Source organism: Ruditapes philippinarum, unplaced genomic scaffold (genome assembly GCF_026571515.1).
Source record: "Ruditapes philippinarum isolate M1 unplaced genomic scaffold, ASM2657151v2 ctg193_1_1_1_1, whole genome shotgun sequence".
Lineage (NCBI taxonomy): Eukaryota > Metazoa > Mollusca > Bivalvia > Venerida > Veneridae > Ruditapes > Ruditapes philippinarum.
Window position 1 is genome coordinate 112625 of NW_026861762.1, and position 23837 is coordinate 136461.

At 31.8% G+C, this 23837-nt stretch overlaps 1 protein-coding gene across 5 annotated transcripts in view; it reads left to right on the plus strand.

Moving 5' to 3' along the window:
* The window catches only part of LOC132716731 (uncharacterized), a 115569-nt gene that overhangs the window by 42997 nt on the left and 48735 nt on the right, over positions 1 to 23837 (plus strand). For 3 of the 5 annotated variants that reach the window (XM_060700051.1, XM_060700052.1, XM_060700055.1), the window contains 3 exons: positions 809 to 862; positions 6569 to 6655; positions 9293 to 9460. In XM_060700051.1, coding sequence (XP_060556034.1) covers positions 809 to 862; positions 6569 to 6655; positions 9293 to 9460 — 309 coding nt within the window. The remainder of the gene's footprint in view (positions 1 to 808; positions 863 to 6568; positions 6656 to 9292; positions 9461 to 23837) is intronic. The other 2 variants (XM_060700053.1, XM_060700054.1) reach the window with 1 other exon arrangement.

The following is a 23837-nucleotide window of genomic DNA, read 5'->3' on the forward strand; positions in this document are numbered from 1 at the left end:
TAATTCTTTAAGTGCCAAGTAATTAGTTATACCTTCCAGTACACTTTCAAATATAAGCATAATAGGGAAATAAAATTTTGAACAATTTAGTAGTTGGCTTTGAATGTGGTTTTATTACCAGCTAAAAATGTCGGCATATATATGTTTGTATGTTTGTGTAATTTGTTGCTAACTGTTGTTTCTGTTGTTTCTCAGACTGTAGGACACATACATTTTGGCCATCATTATAAGGTACATCAAATAGTGCAATTTTACTTTTTCATTTTCTACTTTCATTTTGCTTTTTCTACATGTGATTTTTCATTTGCTTTAATTTCATGTATGTGAGTATATAGTTTTAATGGAGTGATATGTAGATGTGTGTTTTGTGTAGATTTATATGGATGTTGTCCTGTGTTCTAGAACAGGTTGTATTAAATGTGACTTAAATTTTTAGGTTTTTTCTAATGAAAATTATGTCTGATATTGATGTTTTAAGAGTAATGCATTGAATGCCTTTGTCAAGTGTACCTCCTTCTTTACAACAATATAAGGCACAAAGCTTCAGCCTTAATCTGGTACCAGTCTTGTCTGTCATTCATTTTGTAACATGTTACCATGGGATTTCTTCCAAACTGGCAATGGTTAACAAGTTGGTTTATATAGATGCCAAGGTAAGATATGGAAGTATCGAGGTATCATACTGTTTGGCCATATTGATTGGTAGACAGGTATTTTCAATAAATGTACATTTATTTCTATGACATGTTGTTTCTGTTATGACTTATATAAGAAAATTCAAATTTGAGGATGTATTATTTTGTTGTAGCTGGCATCTAAATCAGGAGATGAAGCACCACTTAGTGACGACGATAAACCACTGGTTAGAATTCTCTTGATTTTGTGGAGCTTTCACCGTGCGCAAAGCTTTTTTGGCTTGTATTTCACAAAGATAGTTGATTGTAAAACAGCTACATGTTTTTTTTTGATTTGTTGTTGTGATACTGAATAAACAGACCATTCATGATTAAAATTATTGTTAATGTTGTGGTAAATTTTCACAAAATTCAAATGCATTCTATTGAAGAAGAGATTTAAAGGCATAGTTACTCAGATGATGGTAAATTCTTCTTCCACAACTAAAAGGTTTTAAAAGTTTCTGTTTAAAATACATACCTTGATATCAATTTAATAGAAATCAGCATAATTTTGACACTGAAATAAGTGTTATTGTAACCAGTTCAATTAGCCTGTCCAATTTTATTTTCGATTTTCATTTGCAGCCACAGCTGTGTGATAAATGTTGTACAATTGTTTTTCTTTGTGATTATTTTTGTGTTGATTTCTTATTACTTCATGTTTAGTTCTAGGTTCCACTTTGCCCATCTTTCTCTAGCTATATGTTATCACTTGTTGGATAAGATACTATTGCTTGACTATTGCATTGTTTTATGTTCTTATTTTCAACAGATTCTTCATTTCAGAAGTCACTACTGGTTGTTATAGGTTTGTGTTAAAAGTTGCAGCTAAAAGGTCTTATAATTCAGATGGATCAGTAGAGGATTTACTTAGAAATCTTTTGTATATTTAAATTTATATTCTTGGCTTTGATTGGCTATAATACCTTTGATTTTGAATTAGTTGCTCCTTTAACTGCTGTCAGAGTGATTTGAAATTTTGGGAAGTTTTTAACCTAGTTAAAGTTGTTGGTTTAGCACCTGCTTGTTGTTCCTGAAATGAATTACAAAGGTTTATCTGATGTTTTCCTCCAGAAGTGAAACTCAAAAATAGGCCTATTTAATAATTAACAGTATCAATGATTAAGATGTGTGTCTAACAGTTTCACCTAGGAATGGTAGGTTCTGTTTGTCAGTTGGACTCAGGACTTGTAGATTCTGTCTGTCAGTTGGACCCGGGAATGGTAGATTCTGTCCGTATGTCTATGTGTCTGTCAGTTGGACCCAGGAATGGTAGATTCTGTCTGTCAGTTGGACCCATGAATGGTAGATTCTGTCTGTCAGTTTAACACAGGAATGGTAGATTCTGTCTGTCTGTTGGACACAGGAATGGTAGATTCTGTCTGTCAGTTGGACCCAGGAATGGTAGATTCTGTCTGTCAGTTAAACCCAGGAATTGTAGATTCTGTCTGTCAGTTGGACACAGGAATTGTAGATTATGTCTGTCAGTTGGACCTAGGAATTCTGTCTGTCAGTTGGACCCAGGAATGGTAGATTCTGTCAGTCAGTTGGACCCAGGTATGGTAGATTCTGTCAGTTAGACCAAGGAATGGGAGATTCTATCTGTCAGTTGAACCCACGAATTGTAGATTCTGTCTGTCAGTTAGACCAAGGAATGGTAGATTCTATCTGTCAGTTGAACCCACGAATTGTAGATTCTGTCTGTCATTTAGACCAAGGAATGGGAGATTCTATCTGTCAGTTGGACACAGGAATGGGAGATTCTATCTGTCAGTTGAGCCCACGAATTGTAGATTCTGTCTGTCAGTTAGACCAAGGAATGGTAGATTCTGTCTGTCAGTTGGACCAAGGAATGGTAGATTCTGTCTGTCAGTTGGACCAAGGAATGGTAGATTCTGTCTGTCAGTTGGACCCAGGAATGGTAGATTCTGTCTGTCAGTTGGACCCAGGAATGGTATCTGTCAGTTAGACCAAGGAATGGTAGATTCTGTCTGTCAGTTGGACCCAGGAATGGTAGATTCTGTCTGTCAGTTGGACACAGGAATGGTAGATTCTGTCTGTCAGTTGGACCCAGGAATGGTAGATTTTGTCTGTCAGTTGGACATAGGAATGGTAGATTCTGTCTGTCAGTTGGACCCAGGAATTGTAGATTCTGTCTGTCAGTTGGACATGGGAATGGTAGATTCTGTCTGTCTGTTGGACACAGGAATGGTAGATTCTGTTTTTCATTTGGACCCAGGATTTGTAGATTCTGTCTGTCTGTTGGACACAGTTATGATAAATCTAAGCCCTACAGGAGTCACAGTCTTGTTTCCACATATGACTTTGGTACTGGTTAGTTCCAGGAAGCAGATTTTAGATGGCTCAAATTAACACAATTAAAGCTAAAACTATATACAATGTATAATTAAACTCAGACAACTTAAAACCTAACTCAGAATTTTTTTTAATTTTCAAATCAAATTACTCCTACGCTTACTGGATAAATATTAGATTAGTGTTTGCCACACTAAAGTACATTTTGTATTTCTGAGATAGAGAGACAATTAAAGAAATTGGCTAAATTTATAAGCCTGAATTATAGATTAACAATGTTTTTGTATTTTGTATTGCCTATGGGAAATTATGAAATACTGCATTCATTTAAATCATGCAATCTGGATATTATGTAATATATATGCTATAGAAATTGTGCATTAATAAATTAATTTTTCATGAATGAACAATGTATGAATAAAATGCAAGTGTATGTTTAATAAGCTTTAGTAGATATATAACTTTTTTTCATATGATAAGAGAAATGGAAGCAAAATATTTCATCAAAAACATGCTGAAAGGTCATGGATGTAGATGGAATGATTACTTCTTTATAATCCATGTTATAAATTCAACTTAAGTTATGAAATCTTGTTTCTGTAAACCTTTTACCTCATATAGACGTGTTTTGATGGCTTTTCCACCCCTCCCCCTTTTAAGGCCTCAAATAGTGAAAAAATGCTCTATTTAGGCCCAAATAATCAGTTTTGGGATAAAATGTTGAGCATAACATGCACAATAAAATGCACAATATACTAATTTCTGCACAGAGTTACTATTCTTTCTGAGCTTTATGTCCTTGGAATATATCTAAGCACACAAAAAATGGATACATTTTTGGAATTCAAAGCAGGACGGTAGTCCATTTAACAATGCACCTGGTTAAGGAGAATATATGGTTGCAGTATATTATATTGCAATATCTAAGAGGTTATTTGAGTCAAACTAATTTAACAAAATAACCATGATGTCAATTCTTGTTCTCTTTTCAATGTTTTTTTGACATGATTAGAAAAACTAATGTTAATAGAGCTATTATTGAGTTGTGCATTTATTTGACTATAAGTGGAAAAACCCATTTCGTTCCACTTTAATTACACAAAAACAGCATTCACATAGTATTTTATTGTGGTGGTCTTAAATAAAGAATAAAGTGTGACACAATATGATTAAACAGATGCTAAAATTTGGGCTAAAAGTTGTTAGTAACCTGACTTGATGGCAATAGATGTAAAGTATGTGGCCAAAGGTAAATGAACACCATTTAAAAAACATCTTATATATAAAATTTGTCTTCAAATTAATTTCCTGTCTGTGTTTCTATATATTTGCCCTCTAACATTTACAAAATGAAAATGATATAAACAGAAGTAAGTGCATAGTCTCAATTATTTCTGGTATGATAGTGTTTCATTTAACATTATCCTTTTACAGAAATTGGTTTCTTTATGATTCATGTTCTCTGTAGTTTTTTGTTTTTGTTTTGTTTTTTGACCCTCACTTAGGTGGTTGGGAGTGAGGCGATATAGATTTGTCACACTGTCTTGCGGTGGAACTGTCTTGATGTCAGATTTACATATTGTCAAACTGTTTTGTTGTCAAATAGTGCTGTTATACTAAAGAGTGTTGTTATACTTTATACTGCTGTCTAACTGACAGCAAACTGTACTGCTGTCATGCTGTCAAACTGACAGCAAATTGTTGTGCGGTCAAATTGTCTTTTCCGTAGAGATTGACAAAGCTCATCTGTGTTCTGTGGAGACATTTCAAGTTTATTACTTAAATCCGTCATCAACCTTTATGAGAGGCTATATCCTCATTCACGTTCAGAAAGTCTTAGAACTATTATATTCTGTAAGAATTTATACATATACATGTATATTAAAAGTTTTGAAACAGTGGATAATTGTTTTTGTTTCGTGTGTTGTTTTTATTCTATACAAAGATTTATTGTTGTTACTAAGCTTGTTTGTTCAGTCAGTTTCTATGTTGTTGTTGTTGTAGAAGTAGCATGCAATTTATTATAACTTAATTATATCTTCAAAGTTTTTACCTTGCAATTGGAGAAGTTACAAATATTTTGTAAAAGTGTACCTAATGCCTTTTTGAACTTACTGGTAGCTGAATGCAGTTTCCTAATTCCCTTATATGGTACATACGTAATTAGGTTTGGCCTTGGCCATAGATCAAGTATAAATGATTTTTTTCATCCCATTACAAGTAAGGGGAAAATAAATGGTTTCAAGGGAATTACCTCCGCATTTACTGATATAATTAATCTATTGGTAGTTATTACTTTAAGTAACGAAATTACTGTTTGTGTGGTGTGCTGGAATAATGAACTTTTTTACCGAGTACTTTTTGCTCTCCTTTTTACCTAACATTGTCATTATTTATTTATTACTTTAGACCTCCTGGTAAAGATATATATTCACAGTTTCCATAAAACTTACTTTTTTGCTCTTCTTTTTTGTAATAAAATCATATTAAGAGCAAGAAAAAGTTATGATATTTTCCTTTGATACTGTCATTATTCATTAAGTTGAGTCTTCGTTAAGTCTTCACTAAGTGTTTACTTTGCACTGAGTTGCTTGTTAGATATTCCAAATTTCATTTAAAATATGAAGAGAAAAAAAAAGAAAAGAAAAAGATTGCATTTTGATATGATGACTACTTTAGCTTTATACTCTTTAGGCAAATCTTTGTGTTGATGAGTCTCATTTGAATTGATTGTTGAGATTTGTTCATATTAGTTGTAGAAAAAAAAATTAAATTGATTTCTTGTAACTTTAATATCCAACCTATATTGCTTTGTGTCGAATGGTAAGAATTAAATATCTCCCAAGTGACAGAGATATGTAAAAAAAAACATAAGGGAATAAAGAGATGAATTTTAGCCAGAGGTAGGTTGTGTAGGAATTTGATTAAATAAGCATCTCTAGGGGTAAAAGTCCATGGATATATAGCATATAATACATCAAAGAACTCCCAATGGAGACAGCAGAAAATGGCCAGATATGTACTGTAATTACTGCCAGCTATGTCTACATCATAACCTCATGGTTACATCTAAGTTTGTGGCAATCTTTTTTTAAAGATTCGTCAGAAATAATTTAATAAGGTGCTTAAAGATGACAAAATTTATTAATGTTAAATGACTGCAAAATCAAAAATTATATTTCAGCTTTCAACAAAAGCTTTAAGACAGTAATGTGTTTCAATTTGACCTTTTTAAAAAGTTAAAGTAACTATTGATTACAAGCAATATCCTCAGTTTGAAATAAGAGCTATTTCTGAAGTTTATTATAAATCACTTACAGGTCAGTAAATATAGTTAAACAGTATAGACATTGCTGCAAGGAATCTTTGTATATTTTAGGAGGAGTCTTGTGTTTTTTTTTACCTCATTCATTTTATGATTAGACAGAAATGTTCAGGCTGAAGTCTTGAAAGAAATGTTTAGAATGAAGTCTTGAAAGAAATGTTTAGAATGAAGTCTTGAAAGAAATGTTTAGAATGAAGTTTTGAAAGAAATGTTTAGAATGAAATCTTGAAATATTTTATCTCAATTTCAGGCTCCTGAAGGTGAGAACCAACCCAGTACTGAAGTTGACTTGTTTGTGTCAACAGAGAAAATAATGGTGCTCAATACAGATCTTCAGGTAGGTTCTTGTTATGAACTCATGTATATGAAGGAGTATAAATATCTTATTTAAGGTATTTGCAAATTTGTTACAAATTCAAGACCTGCCATGTAATATAAACTTTTGATTTTTATACCCCGGAAACGAAGTTTTGGTCACCCGGTGGTCTGTCGGTCCTGCGGTCCGTTGCATTTTCCTTGTCCGGAGCATAACTTGAAGACTAATGGTTGGAATTCAATATAACTTCATACAATGGTCAAGCACATTGAGAGGAAGTGCAGTGCACAAGAACCATAACTCCATCTTGACTAATTACAGAGTTATTGCCCTTTGTTACTTTTCCTTGTCCGGAGCATAACTTTAAAACTACTGGTTGGAATTCAAAACAACTTCATACAATTGTCAAGCACAATAAGGGGAAGTGCAGTGCACAAGAACCATAACTCTATCTAAAGTAATTACAGAGTTATTGCCCTTTGTTACTTTTCCATTGCTTTCTTTTGTTCGGACCATAACTTGAAGACTAATTGTTGGAATTCAGTATAACTTCATACAATGGTCAAGCACATTAAGAGGAAGTGCAGTACACAAGAACCACAACTCCATCTTGACAAATTACAGAGTTACTGCCCTTTGTTACTTTTCCTTGTCCGGAGCATAACTTGAAAACTACTGGTTGGAATTCAAAACAATTTCATACAATGGTCAAGCATAATAAGGGGAATTGCAGTGCACAAGAACCATAACTCTAACTTGACTAATTATAGAGTTATTGCCCTTTGTTACTTTTCCATTGCTTTTTTTTCTCCGAAGCATTTCTTGAAGACTAATGGTTGGAATTCAATATAACTTCATACAATGGTTAAGCACATTGAGAGGAAGTGCAGTGCACAAGAACCATAACTCCATCTTGACTAATTACAGAGTGATTGCCCTTTGTTACTTTTCCTTGGCCGGAGCATAACGTGAAAACTACTTGTTGGAATTCAATACAACTTCATACAGTTGTCAAGCACATTAAGAGGAAGTGCAGTGCACAAGAACCATAACTCCATTTTGACAAATTACAGAGTTATTGCCCTTTGGTACTTATCCTTGTCTGGAGCATAACTTAAAACATACTGGTTGGAATTCAAAACAACTTCATACAATGGTTAAGCATGATAGGAGGAAGTGCAGTGCACAAGAAATTTAACTCTGTCCAGAGTAATTATAGAGTTATTGCCCTTTGTTACTTTTCCATTGCTTTTTTCTTGTCCAGAGCATAACTTGAAAACTGCTAGTTGGCATTCAATACTATTTCATACAATGGTCAAGTATATTGAGATGGAGTGCAGTGCACAGAAACTATAACTCTTTTCTTGACTTATTTAAAAGTTTTTGCCGTTTGTTACTTTTTATTGTCCATTGCATAACTTGAAAATTAATGGTTGGAATTCAATGAAACTTTATACGATGATCAAGGGCAGTGAGATGAAGTGCAGTGCACAAGAACCATAACTATTTGGACTAATTACAGTTATTGCCCTTTGTTACTTTTTTGTCCAGTGCATAACTTGAAAACTGGTAGTTGGAATTCAATACAACTTCATACAATGGTCAAGCATAATGAGAGGAAGTGCAGTGTACAATAACCATAACTCCATCTTCAGTATTTATAGAGTTATTGCCCTTTGTTCCTTTTCCTTGTCTTTCTGGACTTATTACAGAGTAAATCAATAAAATTTCATCAATGGTCAACCACATTGAAAGGAAATGCAACATACAAGAACCACAACTATCTTTTTTTGCCCACAACCATTACTCTATTTCAATTCTTTAACAAGGTATTCTGTTACTAGTAACATCCTCATTTCCAAATCTGTTTTGCGGGTGTATTAATCACATTTAATGATAGATCTAGTTTCAAATTGATCATGTTTTTGGTTTTAAATGGGTTTTGTCACAAAGGTAAAATATCTTCAGTGCATTGATAATCTAGGGAACTCTATTGTTATAAAATCTACCCTGCTAAGATTACATTAAATATAGGATAGTGTGTGATTTTATTTGAAAATCTCTGTTAAATACTTAAATACTATTTGTAACTTAACTGATTCTCATGCAAATTTTATCTTATATCATAATAATACTTTTCTGTATGTATGTATTATGTTTACCCTTACAACACTACATAATTATCTTAAATGAACTTGTCCATCTTTCAATTTGGACAAAACCATTAATCATTTTTGGAGGAATTTTCAAAATAAGTACTGATTGAATAGTGAACAGTGCAGACCATAATCAGATTTGGTCAGCAATGGTCACATGTGTCTGTTTAGTTGCCACAAATTAAAGATAGAATTATATTATTATAATATACTGAAAGACATTACATGTTACTGCCGTAAACCTTTTTATCAATGCCATAAACCGTTTTATCTGTTTTACTGTTATGACCTGATTGATTTGCTGTAGAAGTAAAACCAATTAATCAACAATTACATAAAGTTTAACCATGTAAAACACTGTTAAATACATTGATGTAAGGAAGCTCTGCTGCATTGAGCTATAGATTTGTAAATAATTCTGCCTGATATAACTGACATACAAGGACATTTTGTTGCTTCTAACATTATATATAATATTTGTATTACTTTTCTTTAACATCAGGAGATCATGATGGACCATTCATTAAGAACAATCTCCTATATAGCCGATATTGGTGAAATTCTAGTCATCATGGCACGTAGACGCTTGATTGGTAGTCCTGGTGACACAGATTCTATGAGACGCAGAAAACAGGCAAAAATCATCTGTCATGTTTTTGAGAGTGAAGAGGTAAGATTGAATCTTAACAAAAATATGACAATATGTTGCATGAATAACTGAGTAGTTTATATATATAGAATATTCACAATCATCAGGTGTTAAGGTCACCAGAGAGATGAGTAAATGTGAAGGTTTTGGCTAGAGCATATCTTCTGTTGTGCAAGGGGAGGTCTTAGTATTACTTAACACAAATGTTTACCATCATTTGACTTATTGTTACACATATGAAGCAGATTTTGAGGTCAAAGTGACGGTCACACTTAGAGGTGAGAGAAAAACACATGTCCATAGTGAAAACTTCAACATAGATTTGTACATAGATGGATTTAACAAATTGTTAACATTGTGAGGCATACAGTGCTTTAAATCCAGGTGCATTTAGTCAAGGTCAAGGTCACAATTGTAAGTTCAAGGTCAGATAAGAAAATGAAAACGTGTATTGAATCTATTGATCATAAGTCATCGTGAATTGTGAAATTTAAAGGACTGAGCATTTGTGAAAGCACTCATGTTTAGTATCAAATACATTATAACAAATCTATAAAAAAATATATTTCCTGATTGATGTTATTACCATGAGGTAAACTACATATGAAGTTCAGCATTCATTTGATCTTTTTCACCTCTTTAGACAAAGGTTAATTATGTCAACACTAGGAATAGAACCAATAAAAATCTTATGCTTTAGTGACACTTTGTCAAGTTGATGATGAAAGATAATGGGAACGAAATTAGAAAAATTGGCCTCAAGGGAATTTAGATGTGAAATATCTTAGATATAAGGATAATAGAATAAAGTCCTCTTTGAACGTATAATTGCCATCAAAGTGAGATGTCTGAATGCTCAATAAATGCCATAGAAAGTGTGTTTGTTCTAAAGATAATGGATATTGATGACAAACTAATCTGTGACAGGGGATGATTGCCGATTTATGTAGCCTGATTGATGTGCAGATGTTTTTATTGTTTTAAATTGCTTTTTTATGGTCCACATTGGAATTGGAGAAAAAGTATTAGGAAAAAAATCAATTTATCTATTGCCCTTGACCTTGAGTATGATTATTACAAATACTTATAACTGAATTTTGTTGTTGTTGTTTTTGACCAATGTTTTCAGTAGGTCTTCAAAAAGTATTAATATTGGCTATTATTTAGCCAATCCTAAATTGAGTTTTGCTTATATTTTCATTGTTGTGTTTTAAAGCATTAATTTTAAAATTCAATATTTTATACATGATTTGGTATAATTTCCCAAAGGATTCATATCTGATGAACTCCCTAGCATTGCAGTTTTAAGATATAAGTGAGATAAATGAAGAAATGGTTACAAAAGGGTATCTTTTAAATCATTTGATTTCATGGGCCAAAAGTTCAGAAATTATTTCCCAAAACAGTAATTTCCTGCCGCAGAGTATTCATTGATTATGTATTTAATGAACTGGATTACTGTAGTCACGATATGCATGAAAGTTGATTTCCAATAAATAATAATGATCACTGAATAATTATCAATGAGGCCAGGGGAAAAAAAAAACATTCCAAGAAGTGTCTGTTAATGGTGTTATTGTGGCTTTAATTTTTTCTGGTTGTTTTTTTTTTTATATCTATAGAACTATATTATAGGGGCATTATATAATTGATATATGTAATAAAACATAATGACTAAATGTTTGGTCCTGACTGGGTAAAGATAAAGGTCAGAAGGCAAATATCGTCTATTCAGTTACAAGACAGTTGTGTTTGTTTCTTGATTTATACACAGTTACAATATTTTATGCCATGTTCTCTCATATTTTGCAACTGCACTTCAAACATGTGTCTGTTATCTATGGCATATTGTCCAGCAATATTTGTACAACACTTGTCTAAATAATGAAAACCCTGGAGATTTTTTGCTGTATCATCATATTATGAAATAGTTCAAGCTGACTTATAATGTTATTGTCTGGCAAGGATTGTCTTTCATAAATATAGCAATTATTAGCTAGCAATCATATCCTAGCTTATATTTTTGTTGTGTCTCCTAAAGCAATATGAGTCACTCAAGGAGCAGTTTATATGAACCTTGACTGTATGGAAAGGTGACTTGCTGGTTATCATAGGGTGTTTTAAACAAAGTCATGGAAGAAGACTCAATACATGTTCTAAAATCTAAAAGTTGTCCTCACAGTAGTTATGTTGAATGCATCAGTTAATTAAAATCTGTGAGTTTCATTGTCAAATCATAGAATTGTAATAACAGCTGCAAAAAAGAGAACTGGTTTATAGATAGTTATATAATTAATAATAAAATGTAAAATATATAACAAGAATACATTTTTGCATATTTTTACCTATATAAGTAAAAAAAGTAAGTTTATTGTTTATGTCAAAGAGATATTAGTTATATACATGATTATACAAATATTTTAATCAAGGATAAAAAAAACCATGGGCGTGTAAGCTACAGTCTAATTTCTTGTAGTATCTTCATACAGTTCTAAATTATTGAACACAGTAGGTTAAATCAGAAATACATGAGTAACATTTTCATGTTACGATCAACATTTGTTTGAAGTTTCTTTAAAGCTGACGATCATAAAATGTTTGTTTGAAAAAAAAAAATGACAAAAATATGAAGGAAGTCTTTTAGTTTTTGTGAGAAAATAACAAAAAAAAAAGAAACACGAGAGAAATCTTTTTTTTTTTTTTTTGATGGATCACACTTGATGACATTCTAATATGTGTTATTTCACATAAAGAAATCTGATGTGCTATGTTTTTATAAAAAAAAAGTCATTTTTATTTTGGAAAAAAATGATTTTTCATGCAATCATGTCATCAAACATGCAGGTTTTTTTAATCGCTCAGATGTTTGGATTTTTAAATACTTTCAGCTCACAACTCTTCACTAGGTAAATCTGGTTATTAACCCAGACAAACAAACAAAAACAAAAGTTTAAATTGCAAAAGTTTAAATTAATTTAAACTTGTTTATTTCAAGGTGCATTCTAAGAAGTTTATATATCATATTAAACAATATCATGATAAATGGATTGATTTGAAAGTTAAAATGTTATTGTAATTTTTTTCGAAGTTTTTTTCCAGAGTTGTTTTGATATAAAGCTATATCTTTTGAAACATATCAAACAGAAAAATAGGTAGCATATTATGTTGTTTACATAATCTTTTGGTCAGTTGTGGTAAGAGTTTTAACATAGAATGTCTCTGTTATTTGATACACATGGAAACTCTTTGTTAGCAGGATAAAATGTTTCTGAACAAAATATTAAACTGTTATTCTAAGTAGGATTTTAACTCTTGCTTCTAAAGAAAATTACACAGGCATTATTATTTCTTTTGTACAGGTATTTTGGATTTTTCTCACAAAAAATTTGTTAAATATAGGCAGCATATACACTTTTAATTATGCTGCAGATCTTAGTAGTATTGCATGATAAATAGATATATTTCAAGTCAGTTACAGTTCCATTCAATGTAGGAGTAGTGATGAAATGATTGTTTTTCAAGTATAAGATAATCTGGCATCTGTTATAGATCAATCACTCTGATATTAAATCATCTATCTTCCCTTTACTTAATTTATTGTCAGGGTGACAGGAATTATCTTCACAGTATATCGGCAACAACCATATTGTATCTTACTGGGTCTGATTAACAAACTGCTACATTGTTGCAGTCAAGTTCTGCAGCACTCTGATAGTTGTTATTAATAAGTTATACACATCAATATATCCAATCTATCCTTTACTAGTTTTATATATTATGGAGATTAACCGAAAATCTGCTGAATTAGTGTGCTTTGATTTTGGAATAGTCTATTCAAAGTTGCAGGGATATTGATTGATTGATTGATTGATTGATTGGTTTTCATTCAGATTAAAACACACATATACATGCATATACACAATAAATTCACTTACACGTAATAAAAGGAAAAAAAAAAAATCTGTCTAAAAGTACTTTTATAGTTTGTCGCAAAATAACTGTATATCACAGGATTTTTAAAAAAAAAAATCAACTTAATAAAAACTAAAAGTATATCTTATCTACATTTGACCAGATATCAAAAATGTATGGCAAATGTAATTATGTTGACAAGCAAATGTATGTATTGATCAGTGTGCATTAACCTTAGATTTCAATATCATTTTACCAAAATTGTGTTACCAAAAGTATAGAGCCTTGGGTCACACAACAATTTGTTGCTAAGGATAATAACCCTTGGTTACAGCAGGTTAAAGGTTAACACAGAATTAGAGCTTATTTACACAAATCCCCTCAACCAGTCATCAATCACTCTTGATTTATCTATTAATTCATTTCTCTAGCATCAGCAAAAACATTTCCATTAAAAATTTAATTTCCAACTTGTATATATTCAATTAATTAATTAGAGAGCATATATACAGGTTGTTGAAAGTAATTATATTATTTTTTTTATTATAAGTAATTGTATAGTTATAAATAGTTCCATCAGTATTTAGAGTAATCATAGATTAGACTAAACATAAAATGTTTAAAGGCACTCCACTGAGGGTTTTTGAAAGGACGGGACTGGCAATATTTTTTTTCGGGATTTTTTTTTACACCATTTGATGTACGTGCATACCATTCTTTTAAAAAGTGCTTTAAACCTTTTACCTCATAAAGATGTGTTTTGACAGTTTTTTGAGGCCTGAAACAGTGAAAAAATGTTACAGAAGCTATGGTCCAGTCAACATTTGTGCCAAGTTTCATCAGTATTGAAGCATTTTTCATAGTTTTATAGCAGTTTGAACTTGTAACAGGAGGCTTTCCAATGAAAACGGCCATTTTTCACAATATGCTCATGGGGTGAAAGGTTAAACTGCGAGTTTAACTTTTGTTTGATTAGTTTAACTTTTGTTTGATTTTCAAATTTCATATTTTTGGGCTTTTAGATGTCTGTGAAGCTCGTTAAATAAGTATAATGTTGCTATCTTTTCTTCAGCACACTGAATGAGACTGTGTTACAATCATGCATGTATTTTAACATCCTGTATAAGCAAAAATGAGCCGCGTCACGACAAAACCAACATATTGGGTTTGCGACCAGCACGGATCCAGACCAGCCTGCGCATCCGCGCAGTCTGATCAGGATCCATGCTGTTCGCTTACAACCCTATAACAAGTAGAGAAACTGATAGCGAAGAGCATGGATCCTGATCAGACTGCGCGGATGCGAGGGCTGGTCTGGATCCATGCTGGTCGCAAACCCATTATGTTGGTTTTGTCATGACACGGCTCAAATATTTAATTACTTTAAAGTTTAATTACCAGTTAATTAGCAAAACTTGATTACAATGAAATCTATTCTTGAAAAATCTCCCCCATCCCTTTGTATTTTTCAGAATTTTTTTTTGAAATGATTCATCTGTGAAGATTCTGTAACAGTTTAGAGAAAATAATTTTTTCTAGTGTTAACTTTGTTAATACTTTATAAATTCTAATTAGCAGATTTTAGAGAGAGAAAAAATTTGGGAAAGAAGCAGTGTAAAATCTGTCAGTGGCATTTTTCTTTTAAATCACAATGTTTTCAAAGAATTGAAAGTAAATTTAAATACAGTTAAAGTTTAGGTGTGGTCAATTTTTGATTTAAGTTTAGAGACCAACATAAAAGAAACACTTTGGAATGAAACTCGGTAGATAAATTTGTACAAGAATCCCCGCCCTATTTCTCCACTGACAGTTTGATCTGTCATCAATATCCATTATCTATAGAACAAACAGATTTTCTCTGGCTTCCACAATCAGACTTTTTTTACTTAGATAGTAATTATATAGAAACAGAGATTTCTTTATTTCCTGTCCATATGACCAGACAGCTAGTAAGTTTAGCACAATGGTTAAATCTGTTTTGGTCTTATTTTCTGGTGATGTTGTCCCGCATCGCAAACTTTGCAAATAAAATTTTCTCCTAAGTTCCTAGCATTTGTAAATGATATTTTCTTGTTGTGTTTTTAACAATTTAACAGTTTACCTAGCATTAAAAGCTACTTTAACAATATAGCATAATGGTATATTCTGGTGATATTTTATGGAACATATCATATGACATATTCTGTTAATGTTATTACTTAAGGGTAGCATAATTAAGATACTTCTCGTAGACATAAGATGATGATACACTACCTTATTGTGTGTACACATGATATATTGCTGTGACAATGTGACAGCCTCAGAGACTGCTATACCTCCTTCCAACACATCAACTTCATTTAGTTTGTATTAATTCTTTCCTATTGAAGGAAACCCAATATCACCAATTTAATTGCAAGAATGATTTCAAGTCTTTCAGTACAAAACAGCTATTTTAATGCATCAAACCTGGAAATGAATTCCCAAAGAATCAACAAATGTGAAAAAGCTTTTTTTCAGTTGCTGTATGAAGTGTCATATGTAATAATTATATGTAAAATATTTATAGAAACTTTTCATTTAAAAAGTAAATTCTTAAAGAAAATTGAAATAAATTCCCCTATTTATTCAACTGATAATAAAAATCAATAATCTCATTAAAAAAAGACCATTAAATAATGATATAGTATAAAATACTACAATGATATATCACTCTAAAATCTGATTGATTGATTATTGATTAATATCGTTATAAACTCTGTTCTCAGTAAAGTCAGCAGGATTCAGACCTCAATTCTATAGATTTAGCCAAGCATATTTATTAGGCCGGATATTGGAATTACTTTATATTCCCAAGAATTGTTTGCTGAAAAGATCCTTTGTGACAGGCTGTGAAAAAAGAAAATTAAAGAAATACTAAGGTTTGTCCTCTTCATTAATTATGGTGTTTGCTTTACAATAAGGGAAAGTGCTTAAGTCCAATGTAACATTGAATTTGCTGTTATCCATTTAACATGGTAGAAACATGCCCTGCTTTAACTTGGAAGCACCTAGAAGTGTTGAATATAACATGAAATTGCTTTCTAATCCATTACATTAAACTGTCATCATTTTTTTTTTCAGTTCCAAGGTTACATGTTTTGACTTTGACATTTATTTAAGGATAGTATTAGCATCAATGTGTTTCTGAATATTTGTAAGATTTTTAATAAAGTTTCCCAAAGGATACAGTAAATGTCGGTGGGAAGGCGATTGGAGGTGGAGGGGGGTTTTTGCAGATTCTTTCATTTGCAACATTAACATCTCAAGGGATTCGTCTCACACCTTCAAAGAATGGTCATCATTATATGCCCTGGCTGTTGGGATTTTGTGATTTGTTAAAATTTGATAAAAGTATTTCTCGTTTTGTTTTCCATGTGTAATATTATGAATATATTGACAGATAACTGTTTCACATTTGTTTGACATAATATAATAAGATTTAAAATGGTATTTTTATATGTACTAGATTTCAAAGAGACTATCTTAACTATGAAACAATTACAGCTAAGGTAAAGTTTAAACATCGGTATACATGATATAGCTTTATTTAGATTACCTGTCATCTATCTGGTGAAGCTTAATTTAATTCATTAGCAGTTATCCATATATTAGATGCTATTGCTACATTCTTCTTGATGTACAAAATAAAGAACTCTTCAAAATGAATGTTGAACAATAGTGACTATTTTTCACCTATTCCATAATGAAAAATAAGTTTAAATTCTATTTATTGCCTCTGTGCTAGCCTATTTTTTACTACATAAACAATATAAACAAAAAAGAAGAACTACAATTTTCTAGCCACACTGGAACAGCTAAACAAACAATGCAGACATTTTAAGCCTAACTGATCAAAATGATTAGCTAGCTTTATATATAATGACTGAAATTTTTATTAATATAATTTCTAGGAAACTGTAATTTTCCCTTTTAGATGAAAATATGGAAGGTGAAAAGCAGCCAAGTTTATTTCTTGGAAAAATCACTGAAAGGTGTGAAATATTAGCTAGATTATATAGATATAGTAGACAATGGAGTAATACTTAAACATATAAAACAGACAGTTGTACATCTATTATAACTTGCAACTTCCCATCCCTGCCAAAATATCATTCTCTTTAATAAATTATACCATTAGAAAAGGAACATTTAAATATTTATGAAGATATAGTTTTGTACGAAGCAGTTTAATAGCGGTATATTCTGCCAAAAAGTGATGTCTGTTCTCATAAAATGTTATATAATATTCATTGCAGTTATGTGATTCAGCCTTGTCAATTGGCAACCAGAACCCTCTTGTAAGAACTTGCCTTGCATTCATACATTTAGATATCAGACAAACATTCCAGTCAGTAAAGATTTTAAAGAGACAGAAATACATTCCTCTTTTGATGTAAATGCATTATTTACAATGGAAAACATGTTGTAGGGTACATTGTATTATTGTTTGTACGAAGTCATTCATTAAGTTTATAATGGGTTCTGACAGTCTTATATCAGACCCCCTCTGCTTGTGATATTGCATACAATTATTGATATTTCTTTACTGAAGTTATGATTTCAGCCATGCTCCATTCATACTGGAGTGTCTGAGTTCACATGTAGGACATCTTCCTCATTTCTGACAACATTTTCAATTATATGCAACAGAGATGATATCATTTGTAATTGAAAAGTTTGATATGGGTCAAATGTTTAAATGGGTTTTATACTTGTTAAAGATCCTGTAACACATTTTTTTCATGGTTTTATTTCATAAAGATGATTCTCAAATTAAGATTTGTCAATATTGTAAGTTCCAATAAGCATTATTTATGAAGATATTACCCAATTTAACATTTCATGTAAATAAAGGGAGATAATTAGAAATTTATTTTCTATAAATTCTAAGTCAAATTTTCAATTAAAAAATGAATGCATATAAATCATTGATTAAATATAATGTGCACAAATATTTGCAGTACACATTTTACATATTCTTTGATGTTTTAAAATTGTTTTATTTGCATAATTATATACATATACAGTCGTGACTGCCTTAGCGACCCCCTGATTTAAACGACTCCCTGTCTTATCCGACCTTGTTTCAGTCCTCCCAACGTATTTTCCTATATAAATGGTCTGAATTAAACGACTCCCTGTCATATGTGACAAGCGACCCTAATTATCTGGTCCCAATGCATTGTTTTGTCTGATTTAAACGACTTTCACACCTTTTAATTGTCCGTTAATCAGTTAAATAATACCTGTTTTAACACCCAGAGAGACAAAATAATTAAGTCCAATTATAATCCAGTAGTCAGTACTCTTCAAAGATTACATGTATATATGAAGGTGTCAAGTGACGTAGCGTCTGGAGTGTCCGTAGCGTCTGATGTAACTGATGTGTGTTAACAAATTGAGGTCACAGGTGTAATGAACATAATGAACTGAGTAAACTGGATTAAGACTTGTGTTTAAAAAATTATGGAGTGCCAACGGAAGATTTTTATAGGCAGATTTTTTTTTTACCTTTCTATGGCTGCATGGATAATACGGAAAAATGTTGATACCAGACTAATATTGATATGTTTTTGAAAGTATGATATTTATTTTAATGATTTGAATGCATCAAATTCAAGTTTATTTTGTACCATAATGATTCAATATTAAACTAATACAAAAAATAAAATTAAATTTTATATGATATACATACTATTATATTTGCTTTACAGGGATTCTTATTTTATTTACATCAAATATTTTAAGTACCTATGTGTATTTGCAATTGGTTAGATATTATTCCTTTGAATCCCGGACAATCCCCCTCCCGGACGATTCCCCTTCCATATTATTTTCACAACCCGGACATTTCCCCTCCCGTTATTTTAATAGGGCGGACTTTTCCCCTCCCGTTAATTTAGCAGAGCGGACAATTCCCCTCCCATTTTTTAGCAGAGCGGACAATTCCCCTCCCGTTTTTTCACATTGCGTATAAAAAAATCTATAACCATTCTTATTAAAGATGACAGTTTTTACTCTTAACAATAAACTGTTAAAGATCGGAACTTTTAACAATCATTATTTCACAAAAGTGACATTATACAGCCTTTAATCATTGCCGCCGCTGCTTAAGATAAACAAACTGTCAATAAAAAATCTTTAATCATTGCCGCCCTTAATTAAATGTGTCCTTGATTGCAAAACCAATTAAAAATGAAGGAGAATATTCCTACAAATGTGTTCAATCATATATAAAATCAAAATGATCACTGATATTTTGTGTTAGGACTTCATGTACTGATTCAATATGGTGAATATGATTTTCTAATCATAATGACGATGATGACAGTTCAATTTACTATAACATGTGCATAATATATTCTTTGCAAGAATCTACAGCTCAATTGTTTTTTTTTTGTTTTTTTTGTTCTTATCAATTGTTCTTTTATTGTTTTGCCGCTGCAAAAATGTATATACCTTTCAAATAAACAATATTATATAATATATATATTCAATAGCCACGGGAGGGAAATTGTCCGCTCTGACAACAGCGGGAGGGGAATTGTCCGGGTTGTTAAAAGAACGGAAGGGGAATTGTCCGGGTTGATAAAAGTATGGGAGGGGAATTGTCCGCCGTAAAAAAATAACGGGAGGGGAAATGTCCGGGTTGTGAAAAAACATTCAAATTTACTGGAAGGGGAATCGTCCGGGAGGGGAATTGTCCGGATACCTATTCCTTCACACAGTTATACAGTATAAATGTTAAGTCACAATGATATATAGACAGATAGATGGTATTTAAATTTTAATTTTCTATGAGACTGTATTAAGAGACTCCCTGTCATATGTGACCTTTTTCTCCAGATCCCTTGGAAAGTCACATATGACAGTCTCGACTGTATAATTTTTTGCAAGTGTGGTATACATACAGTAACAATATCAGTCACAAAACATACAGGATCTTTAAAGCATGAAGATAATTCAAGTTGCAATTGGAAAAAGAAACAAAAACTAACAACAGCACACATTTAGATATGGATTTCACAGATGATGGGATAATAATTATAATAATAATAAAAACTTTATTTACCGAAGGTAACACATTAAGACATATACAGGTTGCAACATCTTATTTACAATGCGGCCTTCTAAAATAAAAAATAAAAACACACACACAAAAGAACACATATCAATCAAAGAAAATATAACATGTAAAAGAAATGATTAAATGGTTATCACAATTTTAACATATATTAACACATATACTGAACATTCATACAATTCATTTTATTTATCATTAAACATAATACTTTCATGGCTAATGGTGGAATGAGACTTTTCTCCCAATTACTTAAGCAGCTTAACAATTTTAAGGTGGAAGAGTTTTTTCCCCTCTTTAATTATAATTATCCTTGTAACATATAGGTGTGAAATTTTTAATGTTTCAGCTATAAAATTTGACTTTATCTGAGAGGGAGAGGCCCTGCAATCACACTTACTTTCTTTCAAAAGATTAATAAAAAATCCTGACGTATCACAGCAGTTTATTTTGTGAACATTTTTTTTTCTGTTTGAAAAGAACTAAGTTAATAATAAAATTTATTATACTGGAAAATTGAATGATGAAATAACTGTCAATGATGGGGGAAAACAATTTAGGAGAATGTCAGTTTATCTAGTTGATAACAGTTAATTATGCTATCCTTAAATGTGACAGAGATGAAATAGAAGCAATACAGTAATTACAATGTCTGAAATATCAATATCCTATCTGTCATGGAGTGTAAAGTACCACCGGAAAAAAGCTAGTGTTATCCTGAGTAAATATCACTGTAAAATGCCATAATGCCATATGCTGCTATATATGGTAATAAACATATCACTGCATGGAAGATTGCTGTATTGCTTTTCTTGGATATCATATTACTTTAATCACAGGTGCTAGTTGCATTGATTTGACCTAAAATGTGTTTGACCTTGTTATTTATACAATAAAATATCAATATATTAAAAAAAAAAAGAAAAAAAAAAAAAAAATTTTCACTGTTATATTACTATAGACAAGGTATGCAACATTCAGGTACGAAAATTATGGGTACGCCGGTTATCTGTGTTAAAATTTTTCACCGGCAGTAATATCGTCGGATTTTTGCATGGAATCAATGCACAATATATTTTTCTATTACAATTTACTATTTACAGATCCCCAATTAACCACTAGTTAATGTTTTAAAGCCCGAAAGTAAGAAATCACCCAGGTCCGAAAGATGAGACCGTCATGACATGTACATTGTAAGCTGGTATTTACGCTTGAAATACATCAACATAGAGATCAAACGGGTCGAACTCACATGCAAACAACTGGATTTTACATACTTTTAAATGGTTTTATCCTCCACGAGTGGCACTAAGTCCTATGTGCCCGTATTTTAAGAAAAATTCTACATGTATAAGGTAATTCCTAAATCGGAAGTGTTCTCCCGCAACACGTGCTTGGTTCCCTGTTCCGCTCTTTGTCAATGTATGTGAAACGGAAGCCGGAGAATACTTCCGGTGGGAATTACCTTCTAAAAATATCGTCTACATGTAGGATATTTCTTTAAATACAGGCTCATAGGACTAAGTTTGACTCGTGGAGGATAAAACCATTTAAAAGTATGTAAAATCCAGTTGTTTGCATGTGAGTTCGACCCGTTTGATCTCTTTGTTGATGTATTTCAAGCGTAAATACCAGCTTACAATGTACATGTCATGACGGTCTCATCTTTCGGACCTGGGTGATTTCTTACTTTCGGGCTTTAAAACATTAACTAGTGGTTAATTGGGGATCTGTAAATAGTAAATTGTAATAGAAAAATATATTGTGCATTGATTCCATGCAAAAATCCGACGATATTACAGCCGGTGAAAAATTTTAACACAGATAACCGGCGTACCCATAATTTTCGTACCTGAATGTTGCATACCTTGTCTATAATAATATAACAGTGAAAAATTTTTTTTTTTTTTTTTTTTTTTAATATATTGATATTTTATTGTATAAATAACAAGGTCAAACACATTTTAGGTCAAATCAATGCAACTAGCACCTGTGACTTTAATATACCCCACATGTGGCTGAGGAGTTGCCTTTAAGGGTTGAGGCTTCAGAATTGCAGCCCCTATTTATCCCTTGGTATTATTAAGAGGACTAAATGTGTTCAAATTAATGGGAGTCAATGCATCTCTTAGCTCCAGCAGGTGATGTGGTTTTGACAACTGGTGTTGCTTTAAGTTTATAATACCCAAGGTAAGACCAATCATCTTTCCTGTTTCAGCGCCATATGACCTAAATTGATTTGGTGCATCGTGAACCAAACAAAGCAAACAAAAACAGCACTCTAATATACCAATGGGAAATTCCATATATTATCCTTATGAAAAATATTATTGAAAAAATGCTATAATTATTATTACTGTCAAGGGTAAAATATCACTGGAAAATGTTATAATGCTGTCCTGAGTAAAATGTCTTCGGGGAATGCCATGGTGTTCTCCTTGTTTAAATATCACTGGAAAATGTTATAATGCTGTTGTGAGTAAAATATCACTAGAAAATGCCATGGTTACAAATTGTCCTGAGTAAAATTTCTTTGGAAAATGCCATGGTGTTGTCCTAGTTTAAATATCACTGGAAAATGCTCTAATGCTGTTGTGAGTAAAATATCACTGGAAAATGCCAAGGTGTTGTCCTGAGTAAAATATCACTGGAACATGCCAAGGTGTTGCCCGAAATATGCCAAGGTGTTGCCCGAAATATGCCATGGTGTTGTCCTGAGGAAAATACCATGTTTCCATCATTCTGTAAGTGTTATCTTGCAATAACTTAATGTTATGTTGGGGAATAGAAGTTCCTTTGATAATATACTTTTCATGTGAAAATTTTGATTAAGAAATAAATGCAAGAGAAAATCTTTTTGTTCTCAGGGATAATGAATATTGATGACATTTGGAATCTAGTTTGAGCAATAGTGGGGAACTTCTAGAGGAAACGCTTGCTGTTTGTGTATACTAGTTTGAAGGGTTTTAAACATATTTGTATACATTTGTATCCAAGAAGTCATCTTAGTTTTCCAAGCATTCAGTGTTCCTGAACTAATTCTGTCTGGCTTTGTTACTCACTGCTTTAATTATTTTTATGAAAGGCTTGTCTGGTGTTTGTAATTGACATGTTGTCAAAGGTTATGCCATAAATCAAGATTGTAGAGATTTTAATGAAACATGCACTAGAGTTGTTAAATATTCAAGAACTGAACAATAAAACAATTGTATAATATTATGTTTTATGTGGTGGTTGCATGTTTATGCTCTCATTATGCTCTCAGCACAGAATCCTGTTTCATGTTCTGTGTTTTAACATTATAACAAGGACAACTCATGTTTTTTCTCAGTTTTTTAAAGATTGAAGTTTTTTTCTCCTGTTGAATTGAGTGAGTCTCATATT